The sequence below is a fragment of the Terrapene carolina genome, unplaced genomic scaffold (assembly GCF_002925995.2).
Source record: "Terrapene carolina triunguis isolate 2854851 unplaced genomic scaffold, T_m_triunguis-2.0 Scaffold838, whole genome shotgun sequence".
In the NCBI taxonomy this organism is placed as follows: Eukaryota; Metazoa; Chordata; order Testudines; family Emydidae; genus Terrapene; species Terrapene triunguis.
In genome coordinates, this window is record NW_020665189.1 from 6,717,590 (window position 1) to 6,744,675 (window position 27,086).

Here is a 27,086-nt window from a genome sequence, read left to right on the forward strand (position 1 = left end):
CAAATATAGACTGGAGAATAAGTGCTAGTAATAATAATAGGGCTCAGATGTTCCTGGATGCGATAACTGATGGATTCCTTCACCAAGTAGTTGCTGAAGCAACAAGAGAGGATGCCATTTTAGATTTGGTTTTGGTGAGTAGTGAGGACCTCATAGAAGAAATGATTGTAGGGAACAACCTTGGTTCAAGCGATCATGAGCTAATTCAGTTCAAACTAGATGGAAGGATAAACAAAAATAGATCTGTGACTAGGGTTTTTGATTTCAAAAGGGCTAACTTAAAAAAATTAAGGAAATCAATCCAATCTACTTCCCTAACTAAAGAACTTGTGGATCTAAAGGCGGAGCAGGCCTGGAATTACTTTAAGTCAAAGTTGCAGAAACTATTGGAAGTCTGCATCCCAGGAAAGGGGAAAAAATTCATAGGCAGGAGTTGTAGACCAAACTGGATGAGCACGCATCTCAGAGAGGTGATTAAGAAAAAGCAGAAAGCCTACAAGGAGTGGAAGATGGGAGTGATCAGCAAAGAAAGCTACCTTATTGAGGTCAGAACATGTAGGGATTAAGTGAGAGGGGCCAAAAGCTATGTAGAGTTGGACCTTGCAAAGGGAATTAAAACCAATAGTAAAAGGTTCTATAGCCATATAAATAAGACGAAAACAAAGAAAGAAGAAGTGGGACCGCTAAACACTGAGGATGGAGTGGAGGTTAAGGGTAATCGAGGCATGGCCCAATATCTCAACAAATACTTTGCCTCAGTCTTTAATGAGGAGCTTAGGGATAATGGTAGGATGACAAATGGGAATGAGGATATGGAGGTAGATATTACCACATCCGAGGTAGAAGCCAAACTCGAACAGCTTAATGGTACTAAATCGGGGGGCCCAGATAATCTTCATCCAAGAATATTAAAGGAACTGGCACATGAAATTGCAAGCCCATTAGCAAGAATTTTTAATGAATCTGTAAACTCAGGGGTTGTACCGTATGACTGGAGAATTGCTAACATAGTTCCTATTTTTAAGAAAGGCGGAAAAAAAAGTGATCCGGGTAACTATAGGCCTGTTAGTTTGACATTATAGTATGCAAGGTCTTGGAAAAATTTTTGAAGGAGAAAATAGTTAAGGACATTGAGGTCAATGGTAATTGGGACAAAATACAACATGGTAGAGCAGGGGTCGGCAACATTTGGCTCGCCAGGGTAAGCACCTGTTCGCCGTCCTGGGCCAATGGGGGCGGCGAGAAGCGGCGCGGGCGAGTGATGTGCTGGCCGCGGCTTCTCGCCGCCCCCATTGGCCCGGGACGGCGAACTGCGGCCAGTGGGGGCTGCGATCGGCCGAACCTGCCGCGTCAGCAGGTAAATAAACTGGCCCGGCCCGCTAGGGTGCTTACCCTGGTGAGTCGCGTGCCGAACGTTGCCGACCCCTGTGGTAGAGCGTGCCAAACCAACCTGATCTACTTCTTTGAGGAGGTAACATTTTTTTAGACAAAGGAAACGCAGCGGATCTAATTTACCTCGATTTCAGTAAGGCATTTGATACAGTTCCACATGGGGCATTATTAGCTAAATTGGAAAAGATGGGGACCAATATGAAAATTGAAAGGTGGATAAGGAACTGGTTAAAGGGGAGACTACAGCAGGTCATACTGAAAGGTAAACTGTCAGGCTGGAGGGAGGTTACTAGTGGAGTTCCTCAGGGATCGGTTTTGGTACCAATCTTATTTTTATTACTGACCTTGGCACAAAAAGTGGGAATGTGCTAATAAAGTTTGCGGATGACACAAAGCTGGGAGGTATTGCCAGTACAGAGAAGGACCGGGATATCATACAGGAAGATCTGGATGACCTTGTAAACTGGAGTAAAAGTAATGGGATGAAATTCAATAGTGAAAAGTGCAAGGTCATGCATTTAGGGATTAACAACAAGAATTTTTGTTATAAGCTGGGGAGGTATCAGTTGGAAGTAACAGAGGAGGAGAAGGACCTCGGAGTATTGGTTGATCACAGGATGACTGAGTCGCCAATGTGATAGGACCGTGAAAAAAGCTAATGCGGTCTTGGGATGCATCAGGCAAGGTATTTCCAGTAGAGATAAGGTGGTGTTAGTACCGTTATACAAGGCACTGATGAGACCTCATCTGGAATACTGTGTGCAGTTCTGGTCTCCCGTTTTTAAGAAGGATGAATTCAAACTGGAATAGGTACAGAGAAGGGCTACTAGGATGATCCGAGGAATGGAAAAACCATCTTATAAAAGGAGACTCAAAGAGCTCGGCTTGTTTAGCCTAACCAAAAGAAGGCTGAGGGGAGATATGCTTGCTCTCTATAAATATATCAGAGGGATAAATACCAGGGAGGGAAAGGAATTATTTAAGCTAAGTACCAATATGGACACAAGAACAAATGGATATAAACTGGCCATCAGGAAGTTTAGACTTGAAATTAGATGAAGGTTTCTAACCATCAGAAGAGTGAAGTTCTGGAACAGCCTTCCAAGGGGAGAGGTGGAGGCAAAGAACATATCTGGCTTCAAGACTAAGCTTGATGAGTTTATGGAGGGGATGGTATGATGAGATAGCCTAATTTTGGCAATTAATTGATCTTTGACTATTAGCGGTAAATATGCCCAATGGTCTATGATGGGATGTTAGATGGGGTGGGATCTGAGTTACTACAGAGAATCCTTTCCTGGGTGTCTGGCTGGTGAGTCTTGCCCACATGCTCAGGGTTTAGCGGATTGCCATATTTGGGGTCGGGAAGGAATTTTCCTCCAGGTATCAAACCTGTGTCTGAGCCACTGAGGTCCTCAAATCATGGTTTAAAGACTTCAAGATGCAGAGAATCCTCCAGCAAGTGACCCGTGCCCCACGCTACAGAGGAAGGCAAAAACCCCCCAGGGCCTCTGCCAATCTGCCCTGGAGGAAAATTCCTTCCCAACCCCAAATATGGCGATCAGCTAAACCCTGAGCATGTGGGCAAGACTCACCAGCCAGACACCCAGGAAAGGATTCTCTGTAGTAACTCAGATCCCACCCCATCTAACATCCCATCACAAGCCATTGGGCATATTTACTGCTAGTAGTCAAAGATCAATTAATTGCCAAAATTAGGCTATCCAATTATACCATCCCCTCCATAAACTTACTTGTACTTGGCTGGGATGTCCATCCTTTCTCTCCACTGCCACTATTGCCCGCTCAACTGTTTAACATTTCTATGGTACATGGAGGCTGGTTAATGTAATTTAGGACATTTCATAATGTATGAAGGATAGCATACAAGAATTCAAAAATCTGTGTGTTTTACTAGAGGCAGTCTTTCAGACATCACTTTCACCAACAAAACCCGTCTATGTATTGTGGCTACTAGATCAGGTGAATTGGATACCAGAATTCTCTCCCCACCTATGAATAGCAAGCAACGATTATTAATTTTATGGACTTTAGCCAAAAATTTCAAATGTGGTGCCTATATTGTATATACTATATTATATAAATGTGGTGGCCCAATTTTCAGTGATGCAGAGCACCTCTGGCTTACATTAAGTTTGATAGGATTTGTAAGTAAACTGCACTTCTGAAAAAAGGGACAGAGAAAGTAATACTTACTGGAGGAATTCCTTCTACAAATGAATCTGATGACATTACTTGTCTCAACTTCAATACTGTAAGTGATTAATAAGATTAAAATTCAGGCACACGCCAATTGCATTAAGCTGTTGTTGGTAACTTATATAAAGAATTAAAATGCTATGACACAGATAGCCATTCATGGACCACGCAAAAATGCTATTTAAGTAAGTGCTGTTGGGATGAAAAGATTGAGATATCTAGAGTAGAAAGTAATTTAACCTTTTACTGCTTTCCACCTATCTTGACTTTAAAAAAAAAAAAAAAAGTCAAACTTTTACACTGATAAGGCAAGAACAGTTGTACAACACCATATAATGACTTTTTCCTACGCATTGTCTCTGCCTGTCACTGAAGAGAAGTGGTGCTTCTATGGAGGAATGGGAGAGGGAGACAGACACTAATACCCATAATCAATGCCAGCTCCTCTAATTCCAATTTGCCTCCACTGTCCATAACCTTGGCATCTTCCTTTGGCCTGAAAGCTTAAAATTTGTAAATCTACCAATTGCCACCTCTTCAGCAATCTTCATACACAGCAATATTGTCATGACTTTGCTGACAAATATTCATTCAGGTTTATCTCCATTTATTTTGACTACTGCAGCTCCTTTGTATGGCTTGCTTTTAAGACCAGTGAATAAGCAGAATGCTCAAAACCACCACCAACTGCCCATTCATCTCAAGATTCAGTTCAAAGGTGCATCATCTATTTCATTTCAAACTCTCCATTAGCTTGTTTCAGCTCATACATCTTCTCTCCCTCCATTTTGGTCTTTATTTCTTTTCAGATTTCATCTTAAATAAGTCCTTTGCCTACGCCCAGTTTTTCTTCTCCCTCTGATATTGCCCTCATGAATTAGTGAACACTTTCAGTGCCCATCCTTCATATACCAACATTTTATTAAACCTATCACGCACGATTCTGTGTAGTGTTCAGATGCTGTTTAAGATGCTACACAAAGTTTGTTTTCATGTGTGTGTGCTGTGCTGAGTTTGTACAGCTTGTTTTGTTGAGAAATACAAGAGAACAACTCTTTGGTGAGGTTTTTCTATTTTGCTTGCAATTATGAAGCTGTGAGAAGATAGTGTTCTAAAGATATTAAGTGCATCAAATCAATTAATATGCAAGGATTGGCTGATTATAATTAGCTTGCTGAGGGAGGTTAGCTAGGTCTGGAAGATGCATCAGATTTTAGATGGTATATTAAAGAAATGTTGGTCATTTACTACACATTTGTTTTAAACTGTCTGGATTATCCATAGCTAAATTAGTTAAAGAAAAATGGACTTGGCCTCCTATATGGTTGAATACAGACTTTATATATTTTGCTCTCTCTCTAACATGGGAAACGCACAATTCAATAATCTTTTTTCATTTGTGTCTCAGCCTTTTCCTCACCCTGAATCTGGGGCCATTTTTTCCTCTAACACAAACTTATCTTTGAACTCAAAATCGCAAATCAAATAGGGATTTTGGTTTTCAGAGATTTCTGATAAAGTAGCTCACTGACCAGAGAAAGTAGGGATTCAGATACCACGGTAGGGACTGTGGTATGAGCCTAGATAGATTAAAGTCCAAGAATTCAGAAGTACATAGTTTCATGTCAATATTTGATTCTGATGCCAAATATTTTGCTTCTTCTCAATATGACTTTTCATCTGACTTAAACTTCTGATTTTCAGTTACAACAGGACTGAGGGTATGTCTACACTGGAAACTTCAAAGCACTGCTGCGGGAACGCTCCTGCGGCAGCGCTTTGAAATGGGAGTGTGGTCGCGCGCGAGCGCTGGGAGAGAGCTCTCTCAGCGCTCCTGGTAATCCACCTCCACGAGGGGATTAGCTCCGAGCGCTCCGAGCCTGTCTACACTAGCGCTTTAAAGCGCTCAGACTTGCTGCGCTCAGGGGGGTGATTTTTCACACCCTTGAGCCAGCAAGTTAGAGTGCTATAAAATGTAAGTGTAGACAAGCCCTGATACAAACCATACTTCCCACAGTATAAGCCAAAAAATATATATCCCATTTGCTATTAAATAGGGGGTAGCAGAGAATTTGAACATGAGTAGGATTAAAAACAAAAATATTAATAAGTGGAATGATAGATACTAGAAAGGCAGGATGATTTTGGGAGACCTAAGTTCTAGTTGCAGCTCAGCCAAGCTTGCCCAAAGTCAGTAATTGTCAATCATTTTCCTTCTCTGTATATATAAAGTTGTGTAGTCATGTAGTCAGAACCTTTAAATACAGGTAATACCCTGAACCCAAATAAGTTACATATCTAATATGTATGCAATAGGTATGTCTCAATCATTCCTGAAGCCAAGGGGCTCATTGTGGGGATTGCAACTCCTAGTGATTTCTGGTCATGTTTGAAACCATTTTCCAGGTGTCTACTTTTAAAAAAAAACAGATTCTAAGCTTAGGAAAAAGTTATTTTCTAGCCCTTCTGGTTGAAATAACCTTCAACTGCAGCAACTAGATTCAATTGAGATATCGCACTGGCTTATGCATAAGTCATGAAGTTTTTAATAAGATGAGTATATACTAGTATATAAAATTACCACATTTAAGGCTTTTTGAGGCAGGAATTCTGGGACCAAGTGTGAAAGTTACTGTAGGATATGGGAAACAGTGAATGAGTTTGAGGTCACAAATGGAAAAATTTCACTAATCCCTGAAATAGATCATTGATGGAGAAGGAAGCACCAGAATTTCATTCTCACTAAAAACAATTTGTAATTTGATTCTCACTGAGTAAGTCCTCACTGACAATGGGAAAATAATCTCTACATGTGAGAACCTAATGCCCTAAGAAAAGCTGCCTATGTAATCCCTTTCAATAATCAGCATAGCTGAAGGGTGGGGGGGAGAGACTAAGAAATTGATGCCTGTGAAAGAATACACAGAGAGCTCTGCTCCCTGGTCTTACATCAAGGCTTCTTTGAAGTAAAGGCTTTAAGGTAAAATCCCACCTAAGAGCAGAACACACTGGACACAAGGGTGCTGGGGGGGTGGGGGGGGGGGGGACATCCCCATCCCAAAATATCCTTCAGCAGACCTTGAGTCAAGTCCATAGCATTTCTAGGTGACAAATGCCTACTGCAAGCATTCATCAGGGACTTCTTTCTAAAGTACCTTTTTAACTGCATCACTAAAATCCCTTTTTTAAAGCTAAAAAAAGTCTTCCAATTAAATTGCATAGTACAAGACAGTTGGCAAAAGTCAAAAAATTAAAGGTTTTGTTTTTCTGACGTACTAAGAATGTTGTAGACACAAGTTCTTTCTTTTCTCAACATTTACTGGTGTAATAGGAACTGAAGCACTGAAGTTGATTTTACAAAGTTGTCTCCTGACATTTACAAAGTTGTCACCAGCCAAATGTTCTGCTGGTCAAAGTCCAGCTGTTAAAGTAACACATGCATATAAGAACACTTCTCGAGAAGGGAAAGGAAAACACAACCAGGCAATGACAGACAGCTTTGGTTGGAATGGAAGCCATGTTTCAGGATAGTCTAGTAAGGGGACTGAAGAGTCACACAGTAAGCCTGAAGATTCTGCTGTCTCCCCTAGGGAGCAAACAGCAGGTTCTGACTTAGACACAATGGATAAAAATCAGTGATTTAAATTACAAAAATGGATGTTTTGGGGGTATTAATTGGTAAGTGCTACAGACCACCAAATCACACTAAGGAACAGGATAACTGCCTCCTAATGTGCCTATCTATAAGGTGTAGGAATAAAACTTTGTGATCATGAGGGGACTTCAATTTGAGTGGCATATGCTCAGGTCTCAATGCTGCCAATACTAAAGCATCCCTGGAATTTCTAAACATTATAGATGACAATTTCCTACCTCAAAAAATGTTGCAGCCAACACGGAGGAATTCTTTATTAGACCTTGTCTTAACATATCAAGAGGACCTGATCACAGAATAAAAAATTAATGGTAGCTTAGGTACAAGTGATCATAGCTTGATCACATTTATAATGTGCAAGCAGAATAAAGTCCAGACCAGTAATATTACATACACACAGCTTAAAAAGGGCCACTTCCACAAAGCTGAAAACAATTATGAACCAAATCAGCTGGGAGAAAATTTAATCAGAAAAAATGTGAATGACAATTGGGAATTATTCAAAAACACCTTACTAAAGGCCCCAAAAGCCACAATCAGCAGGCTGGGCTGGTTAAAAAACCTGACCTGGTTTAGAGGGGAAGTGAAGGTTGCTATACAAAATAAAATAAAATAAATACATAAATGGAAGGAAGGAGAAGTCGATAATAACTGTGATAAATGAGAGGGGGTAGCTCCCTTTTGTGGACACCCAGACTGCCAGTTAGCTATAAAATTCCTCTTAGTAGCTGTTCTCTACTTGCTTTACCTGTAAAGGATTAACTAGCCCACAGGTAAAAGGAAAGGAGTGGGCACCTGACCAGAAGAGCCAATGGGAGTGCTAGAACTTTTTAAAATGGGGGGGGGAAAAAAACTTCCCTTTGTTTGGGTGTTGTGGTTCTCCAGGAAAGAGGGGAACAGGGAGCAGTTATGCTGTGAGACGCTGAAGGCTGAATATGAAAATCAGATCATATCTAGAACTACTTATTTAATAACCCAGATATGTAAGTAAATCAGGAATGTTTAGAAAGATGCATTTAGGTTTATTTCTTATTGGCTTGTGGACTCCTATGTGCTAACCTCAAATGCTTTTTGTTTTACTTGTAACCTTTAAGCTGGACCTCAAGAAGGTTATTCTTGATGTTTAATTTTTCTAAGTGGGTTTTTTTAAATCTAGCAAAAGCCTAAGTTCCAGATGTATTTTCTTTCTTTTTGTTTTTAATAAAGTTTACCCTTTTTTAAGAACAAGATTGGATTTTTGGTGTCCTAAGAGGTTTGTGCATATGTTGTTTAATTAGCTGGGGGCAACAGCTAATTTCCTTTGTTTTCTTTCTCAGCTCTTCCCCAGAGGGGAGTTGAAAGGGCTGAGGGTACCCCACAGGAAGGAATTCCCAAGTGCTACTTCCTGGATTCCAAGGGGTTTGCATTTGGGTGGTGGCAGCATCTACCCATCAAAGATCAGAGAGAACTGTAACCTTGGGAGTTTAATACCAGCCTGGAGTGGCCAGTATTAATTTTTAGAATCCTTGCGGGCCCCCCCCCCCTTTTGCACTCGGAGTGCCAGAATGGGGAATCAGTCTTGACATGGTGTCAGAGCGGTGGGATCATTTTGAACCAGAAGCACAGACCTCAGGATTGTAAAAGGACATATTTTTTCCTTTTGCTGGCCTGCAAAGCCAGGGAGTTTTTTCCCCTCCCTTTCCTTTCCTTTGCTGCCTGAGGGAGAACAGGCACGCAAAGGGTTCAACCTGCCAAGCCAGGGAGTCCAACAAGCAGTTTATTTTTTCCCCCTCTCTAGCTTCATGGCAACGTAATAGCTAGGCTAGAGTAGGGGAGCCTTGTGCATGAGGTTGAGGTCAGGCACCAAAACCTTAGAAAAAACAGTCTTCCCAAAGCGGCACGCCACGGAGAAGACAGACCCAAATCAAGCCCAGACATCCAGCTCCATGATGGAAATGAAGGGAGGGGATGGGGGAACGGGGACTTCCCAGGAGGGAAGGGTCAGCCCTCCCCCAACCAAGATCCCAGTGCCAGGATGGAGGGATGTCCTTAGCTCAGGCCGAGTTCTAACTGAGGCAGAAAGGAATTTCATCCTAGAGATGAAGCGCTTGGAAGCAGAGGCAAAGCGCTGGCAGCGAAAGCAGAGGAGAGGAGAGAGGCGAAGCGCTTGGAGGTGGAAATGCAGGCGAAGCGCTTAGAGCTGGGAAGGACTAAGCTGGGTCCACCAGGTAAACCTAACAGTCCTTCTCCAGGTATTGCTCCCCATTCCAAGAAATTCCCCACATACCAGGTAGGCGATAATACAGAAGCCTTCTTAGAAAATTTTGAAAGGGCCTAACTTGGGTACAACACCCCTACAGACCAGTATATGGTGGAGCTGAGGCCGCAACTCAGTGGACCCTTAGCAGAGGTGGCAGCTGAAATGCCTATAGAACACATGAACGAGTACGAACTTTTTAAACAAAAGGCCAGAATTAGAATGGGGCTAACACCCGAACATGCCCGTCGGTGGTTCAGAGCCCTAAGGTGGAAAACAGACATGGCATTTTCCAGACATGCCTACCACGTTGTAAAAAATTGGGATGCCTGGATATCAGGAGCAAATGTTAAATCTCTGGAAGGTCTGTCTCTCCTAATACAAAGAGAGCAGTTCTTAGAGGTTGTTCCTGAAGAAATAGAAAGATACATCCTAAATGGGAAGCCCCAAACTGTAATCAAGGTGGGGGAAATCGGAGCCAAATGGGTGGAGGTGGCAGAAAAGAACCAGCACCAAAAGGTGCCACAGAGCCTGCACCTGCAGCAGCAGCAGCTAAACCGGTGCAAGAAGCTCAACTAGAGCCTGAAATACAACTAGTGTACCAGCGAAAAGCTGTTCACAATCGACGGAAACAACCCCATCACCTGCATCGCTTCCGGTGGGACCAAGCCCAAGTCCACAACCCCACGAGGAACCAGTGTCTCCAGCATCAAGGGAGCAGTTCCAGGCAGAGCAGGAAGCAGATGAAAGCCTTAAGGAAGCTTGGACGGCGGCATGGAGCGACCCACTGCCTCTCAGCTCTTCCAACAGGTCCAGGTTTGTTGTAGAAGGAGGACTCTTATACAAGGAAACCTTTTCTGGTGGGCACAAGGAGGACTGGTATCCTCAGAGACAGTTGGTAGTTCCAACTATGTATAGGGAAAAGCTCTTGAGCTTAGCCCACAATCACCCTACTGGCCATGCTGGGGTGAACAGGACCATAGACCATCTGGGGAAGTCAATTCACTGGGAGGGAATGGGCAAGAATGTTTCTACCTATGTGCAGTCTTGTGAAGTATGTCAGAGGGTGGGAAAGCCCCAAGACCAGGTTAAGACCCCTCTCCAGTCACTCCCCATAATTGAGGTTCCATTTCAGCATGTAGCTGTCGATATTCTGGGTCCTTTCCCTAAGATGACACACAGAGGAAAGCAGTACATACGGAGTTTCATGAATTCTGCCACCCGATGGCCGGAAGCAGTAGCTCTAAGCAACACCAGGGCTAAAAGTGTAAGCCAGGCATTTGCAGACATTTTTGCCAGGGTAGGTTGGCCCTCTGACATCCTCATAGACTTGGCAACTAACTTCCTGGCATGGACCATGAAACGTCTTTGGGAAGCTCATGGGGTAAACCACTTGGTTGCCACCACTTACCACCACCAAACAAATGGCCCAGTGGAGAAGTTTAATGGGAATTTGAGGGCCATGATACATACATTTGTGAATGAGCACTCCAATGATTGGGATCTAGTGTTGCAGCAGTTGTTCTTTGCCTACAGGACGGTGTCACATCCCAGTTTGGGATTTTCACTGTTTGAACTCGTTTATGGCCATGAAGTTAAGGGGCCATTACAGTTGGTGAAGCAGCAATGGGAGGGGGTTACATCTTCCCCAGGAACGAACATTTTGGACTTTGTAACCAACCTGCAAAACACCCTCAAGGACTCTCTAGCCCTTGCTCAAGAAAACCTATAGGATACTCAACAAGAGCAAAAGGCCTGGTATGATAAACATGCCAGAGAGCGTTCCTTCACAGTAGCTGACCAAGTCATGGTCCTGAAAGCGCTCCAGGACAATAAGATGGAAGTGTCATGGGAGGGGCTATTTATGGTCTGAGAGCACCTGGGAGCTGTTAATTACCTCGATGTTAGTTCTATAAAGCCCTTTTATTCCTGAGAAATCAAGGTTCTCCAGTTTACAGCCCAGGAGAGAGATGACGCCGAGTGGCCTGAAGGAGTCTACTATGAAGGGAAAAGCAATGGTGGCGTAGAAGAGGTGAGCCTTTCCCTCACCCTTGGGCATAAGCAGCGACAGCAAATCCAGGAGCACCAGCTTTGCACCAATGTTTTCAGCCACCCCAGGACAGACAGAATGGGCGTACCACTCCATTGACACAAGTAATGTTCGCCCAATTAGAGCCCAACCCTACCGGATGGCTCCTCAAGCCAAAACCGCAATAGAAAGGGAGATCAAGGACATTACAGATGGGTGTAATCCGCCCCTCTGAGAGTGCATGGGCCTCTCCAGTGGTTCTGGTTCCCAAACCAGATGGGAAAATCCACTTGTGTGCGCGCTAAATGCTATAACTCGCCCAGAAAACTATTCAGTGCCACGCACAGATGAGCTATTGGAGAAACTGGGACGTGCCCATTTCATCTCGACCTTAGACTTAACTAAGGGGTAAAGTATCAGAGGGGTAGCCATGTTAGTCTGAATCTGTAAAAAGCAACAGAGGGTCCTGTGGCACCTTTAAGACTAACAGAAGTATTGGAGCATAAGCTTTCATGGGTGAATGCCCACTTCATCAGACGCAAGTAATGGAAATTTCCAGAGGCAGGTATAAATCAGTATGGAGATAACGAGATTAGTTCAATCAGGGAGGGTGAGGTGCTCTGCTAGCAGTTGAGGTGTGAACACCAAGGGAGGAGAAACTGCTTCTGTAGTTGGATAGCCATTCACAGTCTTTGTTTAATCCTGATCTGATGGTGTCAAATTTGCAAATGAACTGGAGCTCAGTAGTTTCTCTTTGGAGTCTGGTCCTGAAGTTTTTTTGCTGTAAGATGGCTACCTTTACATCTGGTAACTAAGGGGTACTGGCAAGTGCTGCTAGATGACCCCGCCAAGGAAAGGTCAACCTTCATCACTCATGTAGGGCTGTATGAATTTAATGTGCTCCCTTTCGGACTGTGAAAGGCACCTGCAACTTTCTAGAGACTGGTAGAAAACCTTCTGGCTGGATTTGGGGAATTTGCAGTAGCCTTCCTTGACGATGTTGCCATATTCTCAGATTCATGGGCAGAACACCTGGAACACCTCCAAGCTGTCTTCCAGCGCATAAGAGAGGCAGGATTAACCGTTAAAGCCAAAAAATGTCAAATAGGCCTAAACAGGGTAACGTACCTTGGACACCAGGTGGGTCAAGGAACTATGAACCCCCTACAGGCTAAAGTAAATGCTATCCAAAATTGGCCTGTCCTTAAGTCAAAGAAACAGGTCCAATCCTTCTTGGGCTTGGCTGGGTATTACCGACTATTTGTACCACACTACAGCCAAATTGCCACCCCACTGACAGACCTAACCAGGGAAAAACAGCTAAATGCAGTTCAGGGGACTGAGAAGTGTCAGAAAGCCTTTAACCAGCTTAATGAGGCCCTTACATCTGACCCTGTACTAAGGGCCCCGGACTTCGACCAACCTTTCGTTATAACCACAGATACATCCGAGCGTGGTGTAGGAGCAGTTTTAATGCAGGATGGACCAGATCAACAATTCCATCCTGTTGTGTTTCTCAGCAAAAAACTTTCTGAGAGGGAAAGCCACTGGTCAGTCTCAGAAAAAGAATGTTATGCCATTGTGTATGCTCTGGAGAAGCTACACCCATACATTTGGGGACGGCGGTTCCACCTGCAGACTGACCATGCTGCACTGAAGTTAGGGGTACGTCTTCACTACCCGCCAGACTGGCGGGTAGCGATCGATCTATTGGGGATCGATTTATCGCGTCTCGTCTAGATGCGATAAATCAATCCCCGAACGCACTCCCTGTCAACTCCGGAACTCCACCAGGGCGAGAGGCGGAAGTGGAGTCGACGGGGGAGCCGCGGCCATCGATCCCGCGCCGTAAGGACGGGAGGTAAGTCGATCTAAGATGCGTCGACTTCAGCTACGCTATTCTCATAGCTAAGTTGCGTATCTTAGATCGATCCCCCCCAGTGTAGACCAGCCCTAGGAATGATAGAAAATTGATAGGGAAGCAAAGGCACATCAGCAGAAATCTAGGGCCAGCAGAGTTAAGGGCAATAAGAAGTTTAAATATAATAGGATCAAAAAGAACCCTGACAATGATATTGACCTATTTCTAGATGGAAATGGTAGAATTATCATAATAATGCTATAGTAGGAAGAGCGCCTGAAATATAAGCCCTTGTATTAGAGGCCTCGTATGAGGGAAAACCTGCTCATAAAATTTGGCAAAAACAGGTCTAATATTGCAAATACACATTTCTAAGAAGTGCTTATCAAAATGTACTCTGGCAAACACATCCCAGTATTAAGTACCAGAACATCCTGATATCAAGGGTGGTACAAAAACATTACCCAAGGGTAACAGGAATACAATCCTAAAAGTGATAGTGTACCCTCCTAAAAGAGAAGGTCAGGATGATTGTACATAATAAAAATGTTTTAATCAAACCAACATGTACAAGATAATGGCTGATAACTAGCGACATCAGGGGCAGTAATTATGTCAAAGGGCAGTACCAACTTGTTTGTATCGGGATATAAAAATGTATCTCAGAGAAAGTATCTTTGTCTGGCCTTAGAGAGGAACGAAAAGTCCAGCCGTTCACTGAGCTGGTCCGTTGTTACAGGAATACATGTATTCGGGGTACAGTAGAGTCTGCGGAATACTAGTACCATGCTTTGTCAACAATAAACCTGGCTGGGTGCCTTCATCCCTTAATGGATCTTGTGGTCGTTGTGTAGTTTGCTTGAGGTCTGCTGTGCCAGCTGTCTGCGCCGGGCTGAGGCGGCACACACAGAAAACACGTGCGCGCACACAGCCAAATATCTGTCAATATCTAACCACAAATGCAAGAAAGGCGGAAGCATTCAGTATTTCTATTCTATATTGGGGAAAAACAGATCCAGTCTCATCATATGAGGATAATGCTATTTCCATTCCACTAGCATCTCTGGAGAATGTTATGTTAGCTACTAAAGTTAAACATTTAAGTCAGCAGGTCCAGATATAAAACTTGTGCCCAAGAGTTTTAAAATAGTTGGCTGAGGAGTTCGTTGGACCATAAATGTTGATTTTCAGTAAGTTTTGGAGTACTGGGATAGATACAGAAAGCTAATATGCCAATTTCTAAAAAGGATAAACAGAACGACCCAAGTAACTATAGGCCAATGAACCTGACATTGATCCCAGGCAAGATAATGGAGCAGCTAATATGGGACTAGATTAATAAAGAATTAAAAGAGGATAATTAATGCAAACCAGCACATGTTTGACTTGGTACAGCACAACAGATTAAAAAACTAGAAAGATAAAAAGTAACATGACACACATTAAAATGGATTAAAGTCTGGCTAACTGATGGTCGCAAAATGTAATTGTAAACAAGGAATTGTCATCAAGCAGATATTTTTCCAGTGGGATCCCACAGGGATGAGTTATTGGCCTTATGCTATTTAACATGTTTATCAAGACCTGAAAAAAAAAACCAAAAAAACAACCCAGCACCACTGAGAAAGTTTTCAGGTGACAAAAATGAGGGAAACAGTAAATAATAAAAAGGACAGGTCACTGATTCTGAGCAATCTCAATTGCTTGGTAAGCTGGGTGCAAGCAAACAAATGTGTTTTAACATGGGTAAAATGTAAATGTATACCTCTAGGAACAAAGAATTAGGCCATACTCACAGGATAGTGCCCTATCCTGAGAAGCAGTGACTCAAAGAGATTTGGGGGTTATGGTGGATAATCAGCCAACCATGAGCTCCCAGTGTGACATTGTGACCAAAAGAAATAATTCTGCCCAATTTTAAAGTGAGGCAAACCACTGAACAGGTAGAAGTCACTGGCTAAGTCCTGGAACCAGGGTTTGTTGAAATACTAAACCATCTTTTGACAATAGTGTCTTCTGCACAGAGACTAGTTTAGTTCAATGACTAGTTCAAGTGGAATGAACTAGTCACTGAACTGAACTAGTCTCTGTGCAGAAGACACTATTGTCAAAAGAATTAAGAAACCAATAGGAAGTTGAAAAAGCAAGAAAGTTTCTTTTCTCCTTCCAATCTATGAATAAAACCTAAATGTGCAGATGAGATACACTAGTTCCAAAAAATCTTTAAGGACATGGTGACCTGCAAACAGTCAGTTCAATTCACCACTACACTTCCTTCCTTTGTTTAATAAATCAGTTTTAAATGCAAAACACTGAAACTTTTTTCCTTGTGTCCAGCGCATTTAAGTTAGTTTTATTTAATAAAAAATTCAAGTGCTATTTTTGTACATTCTTAACTTGAATTTCCATCAAAATAGAGTTTGACACAAATAGTAAAAAAAACAAACAAAAAAAACCCTAATAAATCATTTTTCATTTTCTAACAAAAATGGAAAAGTTAAGAATCTGAATAAATGTAAGTTAAGCTATATAATTGCTTAAATGAATATGCATAGATAGTGTATCCTCATCATTAGCAAAAAGAAGCACCAAATTTAGTGTAAAGGCTATATTTAGTTGCAAATCAACACGTTTTATTGGTTACCAAAGAAAATCTACTTTTCTTTAAGAAAATAACTAAAAATTACAAATGGAAAACATGATTAAAATGATTGCTTAAATCAGGGTTTCTTGCTTGCAGATTTAAACCGTGATTAAAACTGGTGATTTAAATCAACCCACCCTGGCTGTAGGATTGACTGCCGAGGCTACTGAAGTAACCTCTTACATTTTTAATTAGGGACATTATAATTCAACTTAATTTCTGCAGGACTTCTCCTATATCACCTTAACATATCTGTTCTCAAAATAACTTGATATTCAATTTTTCTTTTTTGTATTAATTCCATTATAATGCAATGTAAAAGATAACCCACTAAATTAGCCAACAGTGATTTTGAAAGCCATCTGAAGCATGCTATTCAGTATTGTAGGAGGAAGTAAGGCAATCCATACATAGCCCTCAAATTAATAAAACAGTTAGTTTCAATAGAGGGGGAAACTGAGTCACCAAACTGAATTGGGCATCCAACTGAAGCTCTCTGGGATATGGAACTTTTGCACAGTTCGAGCACAACATTTTGGTGTGCTCTGCAATTCACACCCCTGTAGTTTGTACTGTGGGGCACTGTAAACAAGTCCAATAGATCATGTTACTGTATAGGCATAGTTACACTTCTGAAAGCAAGTGATTACCAAAGATCTCTGAAGAGTTGCTGTATGTAGCACATCATATTAGTAGTGTCTGACTCCAGTCAGAAGTGTTCTGTTTAATGCATACTTGCACAAGAGCGTTTTCTTGAAGAACAGAATGTATGACTACACAGACTCTCCAAAAAATTTAATTTGCAGCTTTGTGTTTAAACACAAGCAAGATCAATAATGCCTCATGTATTGAGAATGACAGCTGCTCAGTGCTCTTCAAGTCATACATATCTAGAACTAGTAGAAGCAGAGGGCTCGTCTACATGGGGAAACTGACTGGCATAACTACAGTGGTATAATTATACCTTTATAGCTATGCTGGTAACTCCCTGTGTGGATGCTATTCTGGAATAGAAGTAAGTGAGTTTATTCCAGTACTAGACTAGCTAAATAGTGAAGGCAAAGTTTGAATTATTTCATCTTTTTAAGAAAATGCCATTAAAACTACATTAAAGCTACTACACTGAGCATATAAAAGCCAAAAGCCAAATTTAAAAGTTGCATAACAGTAACTGCTTTTGGTTTCTCAGTGTTTAAGCCACACCACAGTCCCTACTTAGCTTCTTTGTTGGTGCCCATTGCCTTAGACCCTGAGTGTCCCCAACAGTTTGCATTTGACTTCTTATCCAAATGGGTGAAAATTCACATTTACCTCAATATAATCTGCAAGGTGTACTTTAGAAAGATACAATGCAGCTTGTTTTTGCCTTTGACATGCACAATTTGGGGACATTTTGGAAAGCTCTCCCAACTTTCTGAATACCCCCATACCACTATTTAGATGCATGTGTCTACAGTTAGCTCAGGGCCCAGAGAAGTATCACAGCAAAAGCTTATCAATTTCCTTTGACATACATCACAAGGTGATTTCCAGATTCCAAAAATGCATAAATAAGTTCCACACTTCAGGAGGAATGCAATTTTATAAAGGATATTGCCAGACAATTACAGTTAATTTTTCACACTTCCCATATAATCAAATAAGCATAATGTATGGAGAAACCGAAAGGCAGAACAGCTTTACACGAAGTACCAACCAAAACCAAAAGAGGTTTTTGGGGGCAATGAGGTCACCGAATAAGCCAATTAAATCAAAAAGTATTAGGAGGTGGTCAGGGAATTCAGGTTGTCCTGGCAACCTAAATTAATTCCCCTTGCTTTATTTATGAATAGTACCTCCAAACTGTTTAACTATATATTAACTATTTCAAGGAAAACATTACCTAGCCTAATGTGATTCCTGTGCTGAAAGACCTTACAGTCTCTCTTATGTGTACGTGCGATGGTGCCAAGAGTCCCTTAAACTAGTGAGAAAATGGCTTGCAGAAATAATGCAAGAGTCAGATCAATGAAAGATTGACAACTGCCTTGTTCCTGAAGAAAAAATAAATAAGAGTTGTGTGAAAGACCCAAGATTATTCTAAAAGTCACATGGACTAATTTGTAGTTTAACAGCAGAATGGCATTGTTATAAGTACATTTTGATCAGCATTTGACTTTTTCGACTGCAATTGAGCTTAGTGGTGAGAATTAATCATTCAACCGACCATTTGACAGTATTAATAGAACAGAACTTTTACAGGTTTGGCAAAAACTAACTATGCATAAGCAGTAAACAATTACAACTGTAGATTTATATTCCTTTATAATTTTTGCAATACTGCACAAAACTAAGTGTGAATAATAAGACAGCAGGTCAATATTACTAAGACATATGCAGTAAGACCTGGAATGAACTTGAATTTTTTTCTTAACTGCAATACCAGTTGCCAAAGACATTAACTTTTATGGTAGATGGACTTGTCTTATGTATTTTAATTAAAACTGGTAAGTCTCCCATTTAAGTTTGTGTTCTTAGAAAACAGTCTTACAGACAGGAAAATTTTCCATTTGACGACTTATGTTTTCAAATAATATTCTTATGTTGACCTTAGGTTTTGTATCCAAATTCTTATTTTTGTACAGAAGTTTGTAGCATTCATTCCACAAGCCTTTGCATAAAGACCAATTTCACCTAGCAATAATAGATGTTTCAAATGAAATTTACATATATTTTGGACTCAATATACCAGCATGAAGGAGACAGTGATTATTTATGTCGCTTAGAATAATCTCAGTTAGTGTAGTATACCCAGACAAACAACAAATCCACACGTTGAAACTACAACTTTACAAAACATTTAAAGTATGGTTTGAAAATATGATGCATCTCTTTATGCTGTATGTGATAACTAAAAAACACAAGCTATGGCAAAATAAACTGTTGGATCACCACTTACATAAGTGAGTTAGTCTGTAGAAAACTGTCAGCATGCAGGTTTATACCTAGGCTTGGGAAGATTTGATCTAAAAATCGATAGATGTCAACAAACATCAATTTCCGATGACATGCTGAAATCGATGAAAAATATCGATCGGTAGGTAACAGTGGGCAGGAATACAGCCTCCCCCATTTGTGCCTGCAGGGACTGGGTGTCACTGGCACTGTGGTAGCATAGAGCGTACACTGCAGCCCCACTGTTATGCGAGTGAGGGAGTGGGTATATGACAGACCTTCTGCAACTCTGCTGTCAGGGCCCCACTCCCTCACTTGCCAGCCACGAGTGTAGGAGTCATTCCCAGGCAGGCACTGTTCAGCAGCAGCACTCCATGCCCAGGGCTCATCGTCCTTCTCACAGTCCTGGCTGGGAAGTCTCTGCTCTGCCAGGCCAGGACTGCAGCCTCCCCTGCAACTTGAGCCCGAGTGTCTTGGCCCTCTCGGCTAGGCAGGAAGCCCCTGCAACACCACTTCCCCGTTGCGCTAACCCTAATACCAATTCTCTTCCCCTTGATATCTAACAATTGGGAAAAAAAGGTACAAACCAAAATTAATATTAATCGTTGAAGTTAGAAAAAATTAAATCGAATTTTCCAAGCCTATTTATACTATAAAATGTGTTAACAGCTAGAATACAGTTTGAAAAATAAATTAGAAATTAAGCTAAAATTCGTAAAACTGGTAACTTCAGTTGGTTTGTATGACCTTACCTCAATCAACTTATTGGCATGTTCACGGAAAACCTGTGCATACTCCTTGACTTCTTTTTCATTCCCATTCTTGGCAGCTTCAATCAATACTAAAAGTGGAACGTTGGTTTCCAGAAAAGAATCGGACACATGGTCCATAACAGCTTTGCGGAGCTAAGAATTAAAATGAAAGTTAGTTGGGTTTTTTTGGCACAGAGTTCAACTGCTGTTTTCTTGCATCTTATTAACAAGAAAATATTTGCCACAATAAGGATCTTGAATATTTGTTTAGCAATTGCTCCCTCTGTTGCTGTGTGTGATCAGGGCTTTCTCTATTGGGGTTGGCCATGCAGTTTTTGCGCCAATTTAATCAAACAACTCATTTGGGCACATTAATATTTATTTAAAATGTGGAGATATTGGCTTAGCTTCAGTGACTAAATCTGCGCTTTTTCTGCTGAATATTAAAATCAACACCATTATTTTTGTATTTAATTCAATGTAAGGATTTTGAAAAGTTAAAATAAACTCAACTCTCCTATATATTTTGCTACCTCCACATTTGGTTTTAAAGTGAACTTTTTCTCCTTTAATAGTGAACTGCCCCTAAGTGTTACCATTATACACACACTTGCTGCAGGTGTACTTGTTTGTAATTTGAGTCCAAAATGTTTTATTTTAATTCAACATCCAAAATAGCTTCTCTGTATGGTTATCTATAGGGGATTACAATTCAAACTCTAATACTGTCACCCAAACAAAGCGCTGCAAGCTTCTAGCTTTCAATGAACTAAGAAAAAAAAAAAAAGAGCAAAACTACTGCCATTACAGAACATAAAGTACTCAAATAAACAAAACGTTTCCAATAGGGAACATTCAGAATTGCATTATTTCTATAAACACTATTACAACATTACATTAATATTTTATTCATTCTGTACCTGTCTACGCAGGTCCCTGGTCTTTTTAGTCATTTTGTCTATTGCAGAATTCAGTGCGTCACTTCTTTCTTTGCGTCCAGCCTGTATAGCAAGAGAGTCTAAGGTAAATACAATATTTTGTGTTGGTCAGGAGACAGTATTCACTTCTTTAAATAGTAAGAAAAATAGCAGGTTATACCAATGCAAAGCAAAAAATGACCTTTGGATTCACCTCCTTATTCAACAAGGCTATTGGTGTTTCTTTTCATCTCATGTTTTCCTTCCGCTACATTTTCTCCTTAGAGGAACTATGGGAGAAGTTAGAGGGGTTTTCAGAAGTCTAAGCTAGAGACTGATCCAAAAAGTCTTCAAATACAATGTCTTGGATCCCTTCTTGATCCATCTGACAACCACACAGTTTCTTGTGCTGGATCCACTATGATTCAGACTTGCAGCACGTCCTGTATGAGAGCTCTGATTAAGTCCTGAAACTCTTAAAACCTCCATCAGAAAGCATAAACGCCCATGGCTCTGACTCTCACCTTGATATAAAAAGATGCAGACAGTACACACCCATTTGATGGCTGACCATCACCCAAATATTTTAAGTATTAAAATGGTTAGTCCAAAGTGGTCACTCATGGGACAAGAAGCATTCCCTAAAGAGTTTTGCATTTTACATCAACCATAGTGGACAATTCACATGTAGCCAAAACCATAAGCCACAATTTAAGTACTTTTAAATACAGAAAGCTTTAAAAAGCATTTAAGTTCAACACAAACATCAAGCATAAAAATCCAACACCAATCTCAAAACCAAAACCCATGTAAGGAAGAGCAGTGGATTCCATAAGTAGGGATCTAGGCAGTGTTGCAAAGGAGAAATAAGGTTACAACTTGGCTTTGATTAGGCAGACATGAGGCTGAGAGCATATTGAGCTCAAATGTAATCACTTATATTAAGAAATTCTAACAATGATCTTAACACATATGGTTAGTTTCTAGTTCTGAACATACAGTATATAGCTTTAAACTAGCCTTTAAGCAACCACAAAGCAATTTTACGAAGTTCTGCACTATGCTCAATGTAATTATACTGCTGAGAGAAGAAGAGATTAGTCGCCATTAATGTGTGTGTACGCTGAGAAAAGAACACATTAACCACCATTAATGTAAGTGTATGCTAATTATCAAATGATAGGTTGATTTGAAAGATTTGGATCAGCAACTTTGAAATCTTAATCAAAGATCTGGAGTTCTGCATAAAACAGATGTTAGGTGATTGATGGGATTAACCCCAACTGGGAACAGCAAGGCTGGGTTTATTTTGATCACTGTTAGGTGCATGTCCACACTACAAACTAAAGGTGACCTATGTTAGGTTGACTTACATGTCCACACTGCCCTCCTTCTGTCAGCGGTGCATGTCCTCACCAGAAGCACTTCCACCAGCTTAACAGTGGCCAGCTCTCAGCTCCCCACTCCCTGCCAGGAGCCTGGGCGCAGGGCACTGGGAGCCCAGGCAGCAGCCAGGCTCTAGTGGGAACCATCCACCCACTCTGGAGTGACAGCCCGAGCTGGGAGTGGCTTTCTTGTCAATTTCACAGCTCCAGCGCAGAGCCGTGAAATTGACAAGAATGACAGCCAACAGCCAATGTAAGTAATCCAGTGTCTACGCCGACAGTGCATTGCCTAACTACACTGACATAAGCCCTTCATCGCTCGTGGAGATGGAGTTATGTTGGTGTAGCAAGGCACTTACGTTGGCGGGAGCAAGGCTGTAGTGTGTACACTGACACAATTAGGTTGATGTTAGGGTGACCAGAGGTCCCGATTTTATAGGGACAGTCCCAATTTTGGGATCTTTTTCTTATATAGGCTCCTATTACCCCCCCACCCCCATCCCGATTTTTCACATTTGCTGTCTGGTCACCCTAGTTAATGTAAGCTGCTTTATGTCGACTTAACTCTGTAGTATAGACCAGCCTTCGTTACCAACCATGATATCCAAGAGCAGTCATGTCCATGGTCAACTGAACTGATTCTCTGTCACATAAAGTGGTTACAAGACAAAGAAGCACTGCAGATTGAAGTTACTATTGGAACAAAAATTAGTTTAGCTATTCCTCTTCCTAGCGTCACAATGCAGCCTATTAAAATCTCACCCCACCCCCTGCCAAAAAAAATAAATGTTAAATTATACAGAAGAAAAACTAATGATTCTAATTACTATACGCTTATGTTTCCTCATGTTTAAAGTTTACATGTAGAGAGAGTTCAACCAGAAAAGCATCAAGTTCAAATAGCTCTGGTTTACTCCTTATGACATTATCTTTACTTCACCTAAAGCTTTCAGTTGATATTTATGACAAGTTTAAACAAAACTGAAGTGACTAATAGCAAACTCTGTAGAAGCAGATTCATGTGCTGTGATTCAGTTTAAGATGAAGTCTAAACTCTGACTTTACTAATTGTGTCTTAGGCTAGCAAATCCAAAAAATAATCAATTTGTTTGTGTTACCTAGGGAATAGATGTTTATGGTTCACTAACCAAAAGCAGACATCTCAGTAGCAGTTATTTACTGAAATCTGCATGATTTCACTGTGTTTTCCAAGTTACAACTGGTGTTAGTTGTTGGCAGCGTGTGGGTTCTCTCTGCGTGCTGCACTGGCTCTGGCCAGTTAGCCCATACAGCAGACTTCAACTGAACTGTTAAGGAAGACCACAGACTCTGTTCGGTGGCTAAGGCGCTTGGCCAGGTTTATTGCTGACAAAACATGGTATTAGTGCCCTATTCGTGCTACAAGTACACTTAATACATGTATGCCCATGACAATGGACAGCTGAGTAAGTGGTGGGTTTCTGCCCCCCCCCCCTCGGCCGGACCTCAGTGACCCCTCTTTGATACACTGATGCAGACAAAATGTGTATTGTGCCTCTGATGCAGTTAGTTGCCACCCCTTGCCTTGTACATGTTGGTTCTATCAAAATGTCTCTAGCCATCACCCTGTCATCCTGACCTTATCCTTAGGAAGGGTCAGTGTGTCCCTGTATCTTCAGGGAGTGAGTTTACACTCTAACTTAGTATCAGGATGCTCTGGCATGATCCTTCTGGAATGTGATCATGCAAGTGTCCAGTGCCGAGCACTTAGGAGCATTTATGTTTTTGCAACATCAGCCATGTTCTTGCCAAGTTCATGTTCCGGACCGTGAACCTACAAGCAGGCATGTTTTGTAACCAGGCCTGACTTTTGCTCATATCCTGACTCTTACTAACTTTGCTTTATATCAGCAGGGTCTGACCTGTTTGGGGCTTAGGGCTTACACCAGGTCCTTTATATCAGGCCTCATGTCTCAGGAGCTCTCTCTCTCTCTCTACACTTCAGCAACATGATCAGTTCAAAAATGTAGTTCAAAATCCAGGGCCGCCCAGAGGATTCAGGGGGCCTGGGGTCTTCGGCGGTGGGTCCCGGGGCGGAAGGACCCCCTGCCGCGGGTCTTTGGGGTACTTCGGCAGCGGGTCCCGGAGCGGAAGGACCCCCCGCCGCCGAATTGCTGCCAAAGACCCGGAGCGGAAGAAGCTCCAGGGGCCCTGGAGCAAGTGAAGGACCCCTCTCCAGGGGCCCCAAAAAAATCTCGTGGGGACCCCTGGGGGCCCGGGGCAAATTGCCCCACTTGCCCCCCCTCTGGGCGGCCCTGTCAAAATCCAGATTTTCAGCCATGTCTCCTTGTTTAATAGAGGACTATATATTCTATACCAGCGGTTCTCAAACTGAGTAAGGACCCCAAAGTGGGTCACAACCCCATTTTAATGCGGTCGCCAGGGCTGGCTTAGATTTGCTGGGGCCCAAGGCAGAAGCCCGAGCCCCACCTCCTAGGCCTGAGGACTTCAGCCCTGGGAAGTGGTGCTAGGATTACAGGCACCCTGCCTGGGGCTGAAGCCCTTTGGCTTTGGTCCCCCCATACAGGGCAGTGGGATTCGGGCTTTGGCCCTTCGCCACCCAGGGCGGCAGGGCTCAGGCTTCCGTCTCCCCTCCTAGGGTCATGTAGTAATTTTTACTGTCAGAAGGGGGTTATGATGCAATGAAGTTTGAGAACCCGTGTTCTAACTACTTTAACTTGAAGATAGAAACCCAAATATTTGGGTATTCCAGGAAGTAAAATTTAACTTATGTACAGCCTCAAGTTGTTCCAAAATTAAAATGAGAAGCTGTAAATTATTTCCAGTTAGCTTTACAAAGCACTCTCAAGTACACAGGCTCTAGGCAATGCTGAATAAGACCGCTGAATATGCACCTACTTTGCATAAAATGAAGCATATTTCAGCTACCCATATTTTTAAGAGGAGAGGGTCCCAGCAACCAATGCATCATTTTACCGCAACCAGTGAAAAATGGAACGCTGCAAGTTGGGACCCATAGTCTTGTTGGGCCATATTTGCATCAAAGCCACAGGCAGCACCGGCAGAACTCTAGTGCAGTTTAGACTACATAAGTCTAGATTCATACATAAGGGACCACGAGGATCATCTAGTCTGACCTCCTGTATCACCCAGGCCGTAGAATTTCACCCAGTAAGTCCTGCATCCAGCTCAGCAATTTGTGGTTGAACTAAGACCATGTCTAAGGTTATGTCTATATTGCACTTTTGTCGGTCAGGGGTGTGTAAAAAAAAAAGAAAAGACCAAAAAAAGTTTTAATGACAAAAAGTGCTGGTGTGGACAGCGCTTTGTCAGTGGGAGAAAGCTACTGCCCCTCGTTGGGGGTGGTTTTATTTTGTCAGCAGGAGAGCTCTCCCATTAGAAAAGGTAAAAGCAATATCAGTATCTAGAGGACTTTTGAGTTAAGAGTACACCACCATGAACCTATCATCTATTCTGGGTAGAGAACAAGATTTGCGGATGATTTGACTTTGAGAAATCAACATCCTCAGCTGTGGGTTTGCCAACTTCATTCAAGAGGGGAGTGTTTGCCATCACTTTTTAGCTTTAAATGGGGGAATGAAAAGTTCATTAAAACCTTGAGGGGAATAATCCATTTTGCTCAATTACAAAGTGTTAGTTTTTTTTAAGCTCTATTTGGATTAAAAAAAAAGCTAATCAAGTTTTCCCTAAAGCTGTTAATCTCTCACAAAAATTTATAACCAGCCTGTAAGCTAAAAGTAGCACAGAAATTAGATGGTGGTGGCCAATGGAGGGATGACCATTTAAAGCAGCAAGGATTGGTAATGCGCATTAATATATGGTAATTACCCAGAAACCCATTTATTTTCTGACCTGAGTGTAGCTGTGGTTCTTTAATGAGAACTCCAAAGTAAAAGAAGAGTTGGTTAAATTACAAAAACCTACAAGTAGTACAGTAGAAACTCACTAGTGTGCAAACCAAAGCAGCTTCACCTCATATCGCAGCTATTTAACAGATCTGTAGTGAGAGCTCATAACTAAGATACCATTGCTTTTAATATTTGAACTAAAGTATTTTGACTGATAGATTGAAACATCAATTAAACCAAAACTATATTTACTGGAATCTATTTTGAGAGAGGGCTTTTCTTTTTCAGAATAGATAGCTTGTCTTGTGAATTGTAGAGTGAGCAAACTGGGTAATATGCAAAATGTCCCAGTCAAAATTAGTGAGGTTCTTTTTTGAGATTAGTGTTTAGCACACTTTCCTTTTGGCCAGCCAGTACTGAAGGAAGTTTTACATAGAAGCACACCTCCAGGTGCAGCAATTTCACCATGAAATGCTAGCACAGCTCATTACTCTGGGAGTGCTCAGTCTATCATGGTTTAGCAGACACTTTTCTAGAAACTTGAACAGTTTCCTTAGCACTTCACTTACATCTGGGTCTAAAAAGGATAACCTTCCACACTCCTTCACTATCCTAGCATACTGACTGTAAACAATTCCAGATTGTAAAATAGTGCTTTGACCTAACTGAAGTTGGAGGTTGCATGTGTGGAAGGGATGACAGGTAAGAAAATGCAACGGTGCTTTCAAATCTGGAGCTTAAAGATTCTGTATCTTTCCACACACCTCCAATTTCTTTATACACTACTTGTAGGGCATCTGCTAATACTAATCTACAGTTCACCAAAACATACTTCAGAGAGCTCCTGCATTCCATCACCTCTTTGCTTCAGCAAGAATCTCACTTAAACAAGTATAATTGCATCTTACTTCTTGTATGGCCACCCCCAAAGTCTCTCAGTGGTACTCTTGCTCCGTTCCAGATGTCACCCCCTTTGTGGGATAAGAACATAAGAACGGCCATACTGGGTCAGACCAAAGGTCCATCAAGCCCAGTATCCTGTCCCTGACAGTGGCCAATGGCAGGTGCCCCAAAGGGAATGAACAGAACAGGTAATCATCATTAATTCTCCAAGAGCAGTACAAAGGAAGTCTTTGCCCTTGGTTACTCATGAACTGGTATACTGTGGAATGAATGGTTTAAAATCTGCAGC

The 27,086-nt window shown here is 41.7% G+C and overlaps 1 protein-coding gene across 1 annotated transcript in view; it reads right to left on the reverse strand.

Moving 5' to 3' along the window:
- CTNNA1 (catenin alpha 1) overlaps positions 1-27,086 on the reverse strand; it is a 207,794-nt gene that overhangs the window by 65,515 nt on the left and 115,193 nt on the right. The window contains exons 8-9 of the mRNA XM_026660889.2: positions 20,644-20,724; positions 19,724-19,876 (exon numbers count right to left, since the gene is read on the reverse strand). Coding sequence (XP_026516674.1) covers positions 19,724-19,876; positions 20,644-20,724 — 234 coding nt within the window. The remainder of the gene's footprint in view (positions 1-19,723; positions 19,877-20,643; positions 20,725-27,086) is intronic.